The 14136-nt window shown below is 43.9% G+C and overlaps 1 protein-coding gene across 1 annotated transcript; it reads right to left on the bottom strand.

The window, feature by feature from the left end:
• Nucleotides 1–5385: 5385 nt before the first annotated feature.
• On the bottom strand, nucleotides 5386–13398 carry RPUSD2 (RNA pseudouridine synthase domain containing 2). The gene is made up of 3 exons (XM_036769638.1): nucleotides 12780–13398; nucleotides 9316–9612; nucleotides 5386–8108 (listed from the first exon to the last, which is right to left on the bottom strand). Exons 1-3 carry the CDS (start codon nucleotides 13380–13382, stop codon nucleotides 7392–7394), a joined length of 1617 nt encoding a protein of 538 aa, XP_036625533.1. The 5' UTR covers nucleotides 13383–13398; the 3' UTR covers nucleotides 5386–7391.
• Between the last annotated feature and the right edge of the window lie 738 nt (nucleotides 13399–14136).

The following is a 14136-nucleotide window of genomic DNA, read 5'->3' as shown; positions in this document are numbered from 1 at the left end:
TACACACACACACACACACACACACACATATATATATATATATATATATATATATAGTATATGCTTTTAACACCTGCCTGATAAAGTGCTCAACGCCCATTGGAAGACTAATAATGCTTGACAGGAGGAGGATGAAACAGTACAATGTAGGCTTCTCAAGGGTAGGGATGGTTTGGTTTGGTTTGATTTTTGTCTTAAATCTACTGCAGTGCTGGGCATAGAGCAGTCATTTAATAAATGTATGTTGAATTGAATTAGGAAAGAAATGGGGGTAAATGTAAACCAAGAATAAAAGGACAATATAAGATTTAATAGCTAAGCTGTAAGAGAAAGGGCCACTGAGTACCTGCTGACATATTATATTTATTACCCTACAACCACTAGACTTTGGGGTATGTCTTTGGTCTGTGGCTGATTTTGTCATGTGCTGGACTCACTATACATACAGCCCTAGAAGTCCAGATATTCTTAGTGAAGAGGAGATGGCCATCACTGAAGGAAACAAGAAGGAAAGCCAGAAGGAGATATGGGCAGCCTCAAGGTACACAGTGAAGCTATTCTATATTTATAAGGAAAAGCAAGCAATCCTTGAAAGATGGATGATTTCATGCCTAATCCTTTCTCTATTCTACTTTGAATATGAAAATGGACATTTTATTTGCTATTTAAAGAAATCTTCATCCCCCAGGACAGGAATACAAGGCATCCGGATCTCCTTAGCTCCTCTCCTCACATGTTCCTACTCTTCTGACCTCCTTTAGAATCAGATGCTTTCTTCAAGATTCAGGTCCTCCTGACTCCAGGGCTGAGACTCTGTCCACTGCGCCACCTAGCTGCCCCTTTCTTCTAGATTCAACTCAGGTGCTATCACTTACACAAAGATTCTCTGATTCCCCCATAGTCCATGATTCTTTGGTGACCTTCAAACCATCTCATCCCCTACATAGCTGCCAAGTTGTTCCAAATCTATCTCCAAAACATATCTTGTCTCTCTCCCTTTCTCTACTAATGTGGCCACTGCCTCTGATCCAGAACCTCATCTTCTCAATATTGGATTATTAGAATAGCCTCCTAAATGACTGACTTCCGGCATCTTCCCCTTTCTAATCCACCCTCGTCTTAGCTGTCAAATATATGTTTCTAAAGCACAAACGGGGACATGTCCCTCTTTTATGAAATCTCCATATTTCCTCTAGGATAAAACAAAAACTCTTCTGGCTGGCATTTAAAGCCCTTCACAGTATAGCTCCAGCTTACCTTGCCAGCCTTATTTCACTTTATGACTCTTCAAGCACTTTACACTGGAGCCAGACAGGCCTTATTGGGGTTCTTGGAACTCATGGTCTAACCCCTGCCTCAGCATCTTTGCAAAGGCTGTCATCTCTCCTTCCCTCCACCTTAGTCTGGCTTCCTTCCGGGTTTAGCCCATGTACTACCTCCCAAGGAAGACTGTCTGAGCTGCTTATAGCTGTCAGGACCCCCTCCTCAAATAATCATATACCTCTCTGGGCCTCTGTTTCCACATCTGTAAATAAATGATGTGATTTATACAAAATGATCTTCAAGGTCCCTCCCAACACGATTCTCTGTCTATATCTGTATACCTAGGATCACAGATAGAGAGCTGGCAGGGACCTTGGAGGGTACCAAGTTTAAACCCCTCATTTGACAGATGAAGAATCTGAAGCTCAGAGAGGTTACTGAGATCATGCAGATATATGTATCCTTTCAGTTGCATTAAGTTCCTTTGGGTCACAAATTCATTATTCTTTTGCTACCTAGCACAAGGTTTTGTGCCAGCCCCCAGCAGGCACTTAACAGATGCCTGTTGGACTGCATACCAATCCAACTGGATACCATATGCAACAGTATGCTTTGTTATTGTTGTTCAGTTGAGCCTTGACTCTTCATGACCCCATAGACTATAGCTTGCCAGTGCTATCCATGGGATTTTTTAGGCAAAGATACTAGAGTGCTTTGCCATTTCTTTCTCCAGTGGCTTAAGGCAAACAGAAGTCAAGTGACTTTTCCAGGGTCACACAGCTAGTAAATGTCTGAGGCTGGATCTAAACTCAGGTCTGACTCCAGCCCCAGTGTTCTATCCACTGAGCCATCTAGCTACCTAAAAGCATATCAGGCACCTACAAAAACAAAAATAAAACATTTCCTGCCATCAAGCTTACATTGTAATGGCAGGACAGGAAGGATCTCCCCACGGATTTATACAGATAAGTAAATATAAAATTTTAAGAAGAGTTTAGTGTACAATGCACTTACCTTTCTGTCACTCAGGTTGGCAAACTTGGAATCCTTTTGAACTCTATACTCTTCTTCTTCTCCATCCCTGTCATCCACCCTACTATACCCCCTACAGTCAGCTTTCAGGATCTGTCTATTCTATTGTGCCCTTGACTTCTCTCTAGTCACAAAACTACCACCTACTTTAGGCCCTCAATCAATATTTTTTAAAGTGCCTATTCTGTGCTAAATGCTGGGGATACAGAAAGAGGCAATAGACAGTCTTTGCCTTCAAAACCTTATAATACAATGGGAGAGACAACACGAATATAGACCAAGCAAGCTATATACAGGATAAATAGGAGATAAATAGAATACTAGAATTGAGAGGGACTGCACAAGTCTCCCAGTAGAAGGTAGGATTTTAGTTGGGATTTAAAGGAAGCCAGGGAGGTCAATATTCAGAGGAGAGGAGGGAGAGAATTCCCAGAGACAATGCCCGAAGTTGAGATGGAGTGTCTTGTTTGTGAGATAGCCAGGAGGCCAGTCACTAGACTGAAGAGTATGAATTGGGAAGTAGGGTGTAAGAAGACTGGAAGGTTAGGAGGGGGCTAGGTAATGAAGGGTTAGGAACGCCAAGCAGGGGAGTTTGTATTTGACCCTGGTGGCAACAGGAAGCCACTAGAGTTTATTAAGTAAGGAGGTCATATGGTTGGACCAGAATTTTAGGAAAATCACTTTGGTGGCTAAATGGATGAATTGGGTGGGAGAAGCACTTTAGGCAGGCCGACCCACCAGCAGGCTTTTGCTTTCCCCACTGGCCTATTTGCTTCCAATCTCTCCTCTCCAAATAAAATTTCCACACAATTGGCAATCTTTGTAAAGCACAAGTTCAACCATATCACTTCCTTCCTTAAGAACCTTCAGTGGTTCCCCAGGGACTCTAGGATGAAATAGAAGTTCCTTACTTTTTATGTATTGAACCCTCCCACAATCTGGCTCTAGTATAACATTCCAGATGCCACATTATTTTCCTTCACTCACTAAGTTCCATAATAGACTTACTATTCTCATACATGATATTCCCATCTCCCACTGTTAGATCTTTGTACAAGTTCCACACTTCAAATTCACTCTACCATGTTTTAGAATCCAACTTCCTTCAAGACTTATCTAGGGTACAACCTCCTACATGGAAGTTTTTGATACCCTTTCCCCATGAACAGTGCTCCCCCTGCAAAATAAAAAATTATAGTATATGTTGTATTTACCCATGCATGTTCTCTCCATGACCATTTTGCCTTTGTACCCCCATCACCTTGCACAATGCTTTCAACATCACACACAACAATTGCTTTCCAGAGTTACTAGCACTAAAGCCAGGCCATGGATTCTGAGAGGCATAAACGAATGAGTGACACGATGGAAAAGGCTATCTACATCCAGAGAAAGAGCTATGGAGTTTGAATGCAGATCAAAGCAGACTATTTTCTTATTTTTTCTTTCTTGTGTTTTTCCCCTTTGTTCTGCTTCTTCTTTCACGACATGATTAATGTGGAAATGTTTAATGATTGTATGTGTATATAGTACAGATTTCATGTCATCTTGGGGAGGTGGGGCAAAATTTAGAACTCAGAATCCATAAAAGTAAATATTGAAAATGAATAATAAATAAATTCTTAAAAAAGAAATGATTGAGTTCTACTCATAGGGAATGGGTTAGGAAAATATAAGCAGGCAGGAGAAAGTTTACGGAACAGCTGGCATTGCAATTTGGCTGGAACGCGTTGCACAAAGGGGAGTAATGTGATATAAAGCTCGAAACGTGGGACAAAGCCAGATATTGGAGGGCCTTATATGCCAAGGCTGTTTGCATTTTATACCAGAGGTAATGAGGAACCATGAAAGGCTCTTGAGTAGGGAAATGACCTAGTCAGATCTATGCTGTAGGGAGACTACTTTGGATGGATTGCAGAAGGAAGTGATTAGAAACAGGGAAACCAAACAGTCTAATTAAAAGTCCAGGTCAGTAGTGTTAAAGTCATATAGAAACGGGCCACCAAACCCTGTAGGACACATATTGACATAGAAATACACGTATCAACACTATGTTTTATTTCATTTTAATTTATTTTGTTAAATATTTCCCAATCATATTTTCAGTCTGTAGTTGGGAGTGTTGTGAACTGCATGTGGCCTTGATAAGGGTACAGTCTCTGGGAACCCCCTGGAACCTTCCCACTTGATCTGGCTAGTTTCCACCCTTGATCTTGTCAAAGTGTCTATGCCCAAATCTGTTACCCTTAAACTAGCCTAACCCTACATTGTCTTGTTATCTCCTGGTAGCCTTCAGCTACTTCTCACCCTTAATACCTTTCTCTTGGTTCCTGGAGTCTGACCTCATCCCAGTCCCACCAAGTTCCTCCTTAGACTTCTCCTCAAGACCCTCCCTAAATTCCTCCTCCATGACCCCAGGACCACCCTAGATCCCTCCTACAATCTTTGTGTATATGTCTCATCCTGTCTCTATGAAGGTGCCCAGATTCAATCTGGCCACTTGTGAAAACAAGCGTCCCAAAGGGTGGGATTTCTTAAGACAACCCAACATGGCGAATCCTTAATAAACTGTCTTTTTCCTTGCCTGAGGAGGCTTGAGTTGAAGTCTTCTGGCAGGATCCGGCGTGCTGGTACTTTGGGGTGTTGAGCACCCCTTAACCCCAAATCTCATCAGCCTGACCACCTCTGGTCTAGGCTACAAATGCTAAGGGATTGAGCTAGGGTGGTGGCAGTCTCCTAGTGCTCATTGAATTTTAACTGAAGCTTCATTGTGGTGCTGAGGTGATCCTGGGTTCCCAAAAGCTGTGCTAAGAAAAGCTAGCTGGTCCTCCTATGTATACAGCTGTTAACAGAGGCTTAATAAATGCTTGCCTATTACACGAATTGATGCTGAATGAAGTGAGCAGAACCAGAACACTGCGCACAGTAACAGCAACACTGCCAAGATCAACTATGATAGATTTACAACAATTCCAAAAGACTTGTGATGGATAATGCTATCCCTATTCAGAGAAAGAATTGTGGAGTCCGATTGAAGATGGAAGCGTACTATTTTCACCTTTTTGTTTTTCTTGGTTTTTCCTTTTTGTTCTGATTCTTCTTTCACAACATGACTAATGTGGAAATATGTTTAACATGATTGTATATCAGACGGCTTGTAGTCTTGGGGAGAGGGGAGGGAGGGAAAAAATTTTGGAACTTAAAATCTTACAAAAATGAATGCTGAAAACTATCTTTACATATAATTGGAAAAAAATAAAATACTATTAAGTGAAAAAAAATTTAAATGCCAAGAGGATCCTCACTAGGGGGCTAAGCACCTGGGAGGATGAACTATTTTTTTTTTTTGGCAGAGCAAGTCACTGTTGGTTTCTCAAGTTGAAGAGTAGTTGCAATTTGCATTAGTGGAGGATGGCCCAAAGTTGATGAAATTAAGGATTCTTAAGGTACCAAATAAATGCTAATACTTAGCCAACACTGACCTCACTCCAGCAGTCTAAACCCTTCCAACTAGGGACCTACACATATATAATTTGCACATAAATGCCTTTCTCCCTGGGGCACAAACATGATGTCATGACTTGCAAGTGAATTGGATTAAGTGAGGCAGGGCAGTGCGAAGTTATCAGCTTTACTCTCTCCTCTACAGCCAACTGGGTCCAGAGGCAAGATACTGCTCAGGAGTATTGGATGCAGTGGGAGACCCTAGCACTTTTCAGTTAAGGTCTTCCCTAGGTCTCGGTTTGTCAGAGGCAATGTCCAGTCAGTGATTAAGGGTAGGTAAGAAGAAATGAGGCAAAGAATAACCTCTTTTACCTATTCAAAAAAAAAAAATCAATCTCAGAGGGGAGGGCTATGGGAACAATCCCAACACCACCGTTGACGGAGCTCTGAATTGGTACAACCATTCTGAAAATCAATTTGGAGTCTGTGAGAAAAGTCAAAGTAGAATAGATTTAGAGCTAAGAAGGGAGTTTAGGGCATGTCTAATCCAACGCCTGTATTTTCCAGATGAAGAAACTGAGGCCCAACAAGGATGTAAGTGACTAGCCCAAGATCATAAGAGTAAAGAGTAGGGATCTGAACTTGGGTCCTCTGACTCAATCCATTGATCTTTCTACTTTTTGTCACCTGGGTATGTACTCTTGGACCACATGATTCCACTACTGAGAACATACCTAGGTCCCATCCAAACCAAAATACTTATAGAAGCAAAAAACTGGAAACAAAAGTAGGGGCCTAATGACTGGGGAACAGATCGACTGTGGCATATGTAGACTATTACTGTACCTAAAGAATAACGAGGAATTCAGAGCCCCTAGGAACTGCTGTATGAACTGCTAACAATGCAAAGAAAGCAGAACCAGGAGAACCATGTGTGCAATGGTCACATTACTGCAAATGACAACAGAACTGAGATGAAATACAGTGATCAAGGTTGGTTCCTGATGACTGCGGTTGGGATGTCACCTCTTGGTGGAGAATATGGGGCCTGGGACCTGTTACATAATCTGTCATTTGCAGTTATGCTTAACAATTTTTGTTGGGGTAGGGGGAACAGACAGACACAGAATTGGGAAGAGATCATGATGTAAAAAACAATGCATTTAAAAAATATTTCCTACCTGACTAAAATAGCATTTCACAAATCTAGGTACCATATTACATATTCCTAGAGAAAAAGCAATCAAATCACAGTGGAAGGGACAAAAACTTTCTGCAGGAGAGAGAAAAACTCTGCTTGCATAACAAGGAAGGCTGAAGGGATCCAAGTACAGTTACAGGGTATGGGACCAAGCAGCAGCCCCCAAAAGCTCAGAGAACAACCCCCCTAAAAAGAGACACTGGGAAGGAACGTTTGCAGAACTAAGAGATGCCAAAACTCTGGCTGGAGGTAGGATGGCAAATGAGGTATGTAATTTTTTCTTTGCTCTGAAAAAGAGCAAACTTTTCAAAACCCAAGACTCCTCCTTTCTAGCGACCAAATGCCAACACAGAACGTACATTTTCCCTCATTAAAGGGTGCTAGCCATAGTAGCTCTGTGAGGGACGGTGGCCTGCTTCCAATGCAGAAGGCAATCCAGGAACCACACCCTTCAGTCTTCCTTCCAGTCATCTTGTGCCCAGGCAGGCATGGGTGAAGAGTACTCAAAGCCAGGCCCTTTATAGCGTAGGGCATGGAGGTACATCACCAGCTCCTGAGGCAAGGGGTCTTGTCTCACCAAACGGCATTCCTCACAGAGAGGGTCTATCTCTTTATTCTTAAGCTCTGACCCAGCTGCCTCTCTGGGGGCCAGCTCTGTTGTGTCCAAATCAAGGGAGACTGCTTGGTTTGGCTCCTCTGGAGTTGAAGCTGGCTCTTTCAAGTCCTGCTTGAAAAACGTGTCTGAGGTGGGTTTAAGACCTGGGGGTAGGTCCCCTTCAAAGAGATCTAGAACATCCAGGCTTTGTTTAGCCCGGTGTTCTTCTAACAGGTCCCTTAGCAGCTCATCATCTGTCTTAGGGATATGGCCACCTCGGCCCCGGGCCGGGCCCCAAGCTGCTGTATTATAAATGGGGTCATTGATGATAGGGTGGCCCAGGAATTGCAAGTGTACCCGGATTTGGTGGGTACGGCCAGTAAGAGGCCGACACTGGACCACGCTAGAGTGACCATTGTAACTCAGCCTCTGGAAAATAGTTTCACAGGGCTTGCCCCGTGGGTCCACACGGCACAGCCCCACCTTGTAGGACACCACCAAGATGGGCTCCTTGCAGGTGACTTCTTCAGCAGGGAACTCTCCTTCCACCCGGCACACATATTCTTTCTCCAGCTACAGAAGAGAAGACAAAGTCAGCAAAAAATCTCCAGCTCTTAGATTGCCACCCTCAAGCATTCTGGATTCCCTTCTCCCACATCCAGATTCAGCAGTCCCAAGATTCTAACTACCACCATGGAGCTTTCTGTGTCCAAGCTTTCCTCTTCCTCTTATAGGGCATCTCCCTTAAATTTTAGCACCCTTCCCACCTGCCCCTCTCCACCTTAACACATTGTTTTAAAAATGCTTACTTAGTAACTCTGATAAGACAATGATCCAAGACAATTCCAAGGGACTTATGATGGAAAATACTCTCTACCTCCACAGGGACAACTGATGAACTCTGATCACGGACTGAAGCATACTTGTCTCACTATTTTTTTTCTTTTGCAACATGACTAATATATATGACTTCACAGTATAATTGATAGTTTGCCTTCTCAATGGGTGGAGGAAGGACTGGAGGCAGAGAATTTGAAACTCAAAATTAAAAAAGAATGTTAAAAATATACTTATTTAAAAAAAAGAAAAATGTTTAATTTTATTGCTATCTTGTTTTTACATTCCATTATTTCAAAGTATATTCCTTCTTCTCGCTGCAATAGCCACTAGCAACTGTCATCATTATCCAGCAAGCAAAACATCTGCAACATTTCTTTGTTACTTTGTAATGAAGGAAGAGAGGAAAAAAAAGTACATCAACAAAATTCAGCAACCAATCATCCAAATCGGACAGTATATGCAACATTCACCCCCACAGTTCCCCACCTTTGCAAAGGAGGGAAAGAGGTACATTTTCTCATCTCCCTTCTGGGGCCACACTTGGTATTATAATTAAATAGCATTCAGTTCAGATGAACGGGTTACCAACCAGGGTTATGTAGTCTGCTACTTCTTACTGTGTGATGTTGGGCAGTTCACCATACTCTTATGAACCTCAGTTTCCTCATTTGTAAAATCAGGAGTTAGAATAGATGACCTCTTAGGTCCTTTTTAAACTCTACATCTTTACCAGCCTATGATCTCTATCTCTGAGCCCTCTGAAAACAACATACAATGTCGAGAATTCCAGGGCCTGACCCTGACCAGGTGATGAGAAGCCCTTCTAGATTTAGAATTCAATGATCCCCTTCCCAACACTGAACATCTGTGGGCTCAAGCTGCACCTGGCCTTGGAGAAGGGCACAAGTGGAAAGGACCCCGCCCGCCTGCCTCACTTTACCTGACGATCTCTAACTTGTTCATGGATCCGCTCAGAGACAGCAGCCGTCTTGGCAAACATGAGCACCCCTGAGGTGAGTCTGTCCAGCCGATGCAGAGGATGCAGCTCCTTAAGCCGATGCTCCTTGCCCAGGACAAAGATAACAGTGTTATGGCGGAAGCGACCACAAGGGTGAACAGGCATGGAGGAGGGCTTGTCCACCACCACCACTTCGTTGTCCTCTGCTAGCAGGCGAATGGGCTCTGCTGTCACGGGGGGCTCGTGCCGGTGGACGGTGTTCTGCAGGAAGTCGTTGTCCTGCCAAAGACATACATGTCTTTGAGTCAGCTCAGTGTCAGGCAAGCCTGCACCCAATCCAGGTGGGAAAGGAGCAGAGCATCAGGGACACCAGAACAGCCACTACCATTCCGGAGAAAGGATCACAGATAGTTAGGGTCAGAATGACATTAGAAGTCAGAGGACATTAAGAGTCTTACCCTTTCATTTTTACAAACAAGGAGACTAAAGATTAAGGGACTCAGCTGAAGTCACGGAGCTAGTGAATGTCTGAGGTAGGATTCGGACCCGGGTCTTCTCAACCCCAGGTCCAGAACTCATCCTACTACACCACACTATCTCTCAAGGGTTTCTTTTTAAATGCTTTGTTGTTGCTCTTTGAATTATTTTTACACATTACTCATTTCCAAATGACTTCTTGCCCATCCATCTCCCCACAGGACCTTTCCTAGTAACAAAAAAGGGATATTCAAGCAAACCACACATTCTAACCCTGTAGAATGCAAGCTCCTTGAGGTTGAGGACTGTTTCATATTTTGTTGTTGTATCGCCAGCATCCATCAGAGGGCCTGGCACATAGTAGGCACTTCATAAAGGCAAGATTGATTGCCTGATGTCTGAAAACATATGCCTCATTCAAAACCTATACTGTACTATCTACCACCTCTTTGCTAAGAGGTATGCTTCATTGTCAGTTCTCTGAAATTATAGGCAGACACTGGAACTGATCATAGTTCCTAAATCTCAAAAGGAATTATTAAAACTATTCACTCAACAAACATTTATTTATTGTTGTTTAGTCATTTCAGTTGTGTCTGAATTCATGCCCTGTTTGGGGTTTTCTTGGCAAAGCTACTGGAGTGGTTTGCCATTTCCTTTTCCAGCTCATCTTACAGATGAGTAACTGAGGGAAATAGAGTGAAGTGACTTGCCCAGGGTCACACAGGTAGTGTCTAAGGCCAGATTCGAATTCAGGTTTTCCTGACTCTAGGTCAGCACTCTGTCCACTTTGCCACCTGGCTGACCAAACATTTATTAAGCATCTAAAATATTCGGAAAGCTGTGAGGCTAGAGTTCAAAATTTAGATAAGGAAGTGTCAGCTCTCACAGAACTTATATTCCCTTGGCTAAACACAAGGCATGGATAAAATGTTGATTTGTTTTGCTTGAATGTCTTTTTTTTTAAACAAAGCGAGAGTTCTTATGGGGAAGGAGGAAATGAGAAAGCAGGTTGTGACAGCGATCCCCATTATGAATGGGGACCAGTAAGTCACATCCCACAGGTTAGGTACACACTGGGGCAGTCAGCAAATCAGATGTGTGCAGATTCACATATCTAGGTGTCCGAGAGACAGAGTTGGAAAAAATACTTCTTGCACTTAAGGGATTTACAACATAGTTAAGAGTGATGAGATATGTACAGAAAGTTAAAGTCAGCAGTGACAAGTACACAGGAGAGCAGAGAAGTCTAGAAGGTAGAGGATCACTCCTAGTTGGGGATGCCAGGAAGACTTCATGGAAGGGGTGGCAGCATCTGAACCCATCCATGAAAGAGGGAAGGGATTTTAACGGGCAGATATAAGAAGCCATTTCAAACAAGAGGACATTGTGTGTCAATGTGAAAAGAGAGGAAAAGTAGCTAATAGTATAGTATACATGAAAAGGAAATAATGTGAAATAAAACTGGACAGATCATGACAGCCTTATATGCCAGAAAAAAGTTCATTATCTTATCCTATAGATAATGGGGAGCTATTGAAGGTCTTTGAGCAGCATCAGACCTGCATATGAGGAAAATTACTTTGGCACTGATGTAAAGGAGAGACTGGAGGTACTTATTAACTCATAGGTGCTAAGAAGGTAGGAGCAGAAAGGAAAGGACACATGCTAGTGATAAAATCAATAAAATCTGACCACTAATTGGATGTAGGAGGTGAGGAAAGAAGGAAGAACTGATTGGTTGTACCACTAATAGAAACAAGGGGATCATGAGAAAAAGCAGATTTAGGGGAAGGGTGAGAGATAAAACGACTTCATTTTGGGCTGTTACATTTAAAGTGTTAGCAGGACATTGAAGTGAATATGTTCACCAAGGAGTGGAAGTCATCTGTAAACACATACTTAAGATTCTTTCATACAGAGATTGGAATTGAAGCTGATGAAATAAAAAAGATCATCAAGAAGGGGAAAAAACCACAGAATGAAGATAAGAGATCCAGAGGACAGACACCAGGATATACCCACCTACTCTTACAGGAAGGGTAGAGAATAAAGAGACCTCAAAAGAATGGACAGGAAGGAGAGAGCCAGGAGATAATCCTATAGCGGAAATCAGGTGATTACAGTGTCAAGGAGTGGATGTTCAACAGTGTCAAACGGTACATACAAGTCAAGAAAAATGGATCTCACTTAAAAAACTATGGGAAGGTTATGATTGGGTACCAGCATCACGCTAGGATTTGGTGGCAAGAAACTGTCATGTAAGGACCATGAGGACATCTTCCAACTATATTTAGCATTAATTAGGTCTTCATTATTAGAATGTGGCATCCAGTGCTTTATGACTTGATTGGAAAACAAGATCCATAAAAGAACTAGGAAAACGGTGCCAATCTGTCCATATGTGGCCTTTGTGTGTCTGTGAAACCCACATTAAGGAAGGACCAGTGCTGTCCAAGAGGTCAGGTTAACTACTTTATCGATTAGTCTACTTCCCTAACCCAATTAATCAGCCAAACTGCTCCTGCTAATTACGAATGAGACGTCAGAGCCGCTGTTCTTACGGAGCTTGCCATCTAACGAGAACACAAGACACGATCCCATTGTAACAGGAAAAGTACACAAGGATAAAAAGTAATGATACTAGCTAGGGTCTATATATGGCGCTTTGCAAATACTGTCTCATTTTAGCCTCACAACCACCACTCTGGGAGGTCGGTGCTATTATTATCCCCTTAATACACATGAGGAAAGTGAGGCTGAGAGGTTAAGGGACTTGTTCAGGGGACACACTGCTAGCTAGATGTCTGCAGCTGCATTTTAACTCAGGTCTTCCTGAGCCTTCTATGCCCTGGCACCACCAGTGAGCGCACTAAGGAGATCTGCAGGCGGAATTCGGGGAAGGCTTTTTGGGAAGAGCCGCTTGCCTTGGTGCTGGACGTCTCCCCCTCATCTCCCAGGGGCCCCACCTTAAGAATAACGCTGAGGTCTCGCACCGGCTGCTCGTTGAGGCGCAGGCGGCCGGCCCTGGCGGCCGCCTCGTAAAAAGAGAGGGGGTGGGCGCGAAACTCGGTACTGTAGACGTGGAGCAAGCTGCGGCCCACCCAGCGGCCCTTGCAGTACGTCTGGAAGTCGAAGTAGTACGGCCGCACCTTGCGCAGCCCGCCCTCGAAGTAATAGCTGGTCTCGGCAAAGTGTTGCTCGCTGAAGCTGACCCCGGCCCGCCGCTTCTTCGGGGGCGGCACGAAGCGCTCCCCGACCTGCCCCCGCCGCTTCTTCCGCCCGTCAGAGGTTGGGGACAGGGCTGGAACTGGCGCCTGCTTCTTCTCCCGGGCCGGGAGCTGCTGCTTCCCGGAGGGTTCAGCGCCGCCCTTCAGAAGCGGCTGCTCCTGAGGGTCCTCCGAGCAGCCGGGGTCTCTGTCCTTCCGTTCAGGAGCCTCGCACCCACCGCTTGCCATAATCAGCCTGCAGCCGCGGGGGCTGCCCCGGAGCCAGACAAAGGTGAATCCGCGCAGGGCACAGCGAGCTCCGGAGAGCAGGAAGACAGGAGCCGCGGAACCTCCCAGCCACATAGTCGGGGGACCGCTCGCCCACGTGGGGGGGGACGCCTGCTCTCTAGCGGCGCAAGAAGATGACGCAATCACGCACCAGCCAATCACTACGGCCGAACGCGGAGGCCGCGAAGAAAGCTGTCGCAGGCGCAGAGACGTAAAGAGCGAGTCGCGTCAATTAAGGGAGGGACATAGGAAGTCGAGAGAACCGGGGCCGCTAGAGTAAGGAGTACTGGTGGTGTTTTGTAGTTGACGGATGATGTTGCGTTGGAGGCTTTCCCCACCGCGAGTTGACTTAAAAAAATTATTGATACCTTTTTTTTAAAAAAACATATCTCTTACAACAAATAATATTTTTAAAGAAGAGGAAAAAATAAGACCTACCAATATATTAGAAAAGTTTGAAAATGTATATCCATAGCATGTTTCATATCTTCCACTCTTCAAAGAAATGGAATGGGGACCTAGCGCACTTTTGAAAATCAGTAAATGGAGGGGATGTGGAAATATAAGTACAGTAATGCACTGTTAGTGAAACTGCGAACTGGTCTGGCATACCCTTTGAACCAGCAATAGCACTACTAAGAGAAAAAAAGAAAATGGGAAAAAGGACTTATATGTACAAAATATTTATAGCAGCTCCTTTTTTAGTGCCAAAGAATTGAAATTCAAATGGAAATTGAGGGGATGCCCATCAATTGGGGAGTGGTTGAACAAGTTGTGGTATATGCTTGTAATGGGATACTATCGTGCTATAAGAAATAATGAGCAGGCT

Source organism: Trichosurus vulpecula, chromosome 8 (genome assembly GCF_011100635.1).
Source record: "Trichosurus vulpecula isolate mTriVul1 chromosome 8, mTriVul1.pri, whole genome shotgun sequence".
In the NCBI taxonomy this organism is placed as follows: Eukaryota; Metazoa; Chordata; class Mammalia; order Diprotodontia; family Phalangeridae; genus Trichosurus; species Trichosurus vulpecula.
Note: the sequence above shows the minus strand (reverse complement) of the source record. Positions and strands in the feature narration are given on the sequence as shown.

What these genes read in the sequence shown, in the direction of transcription:
- RPUSD2 (XM_036769638.1), bottom strand. Translation starts at nt 13,382, where the DNA reads ATGTGGCTGGGAGGTTCCGCGGCTCCTGTCTTCCTGCTCTCCGGAGCT. An exon ending in ACCTCAGCGTTATTCTTAAG is followed by an intron (nt 9,613 to 12,779) that starts GTGGGGCCCCTG and finishes TGTCTTTGGCAG; the next exon opens with GACAACGACTTCCTGCAGAA. An exon ending in AACAAGTTAGAGATCGTCAG is followed by an intron (nt 8,109 to 9,315) that starts GTAAAGTGAGGC and finishes TCTCTTCTGTAG; the next exon opens with CTGGAGAAAGAATATGTGTG.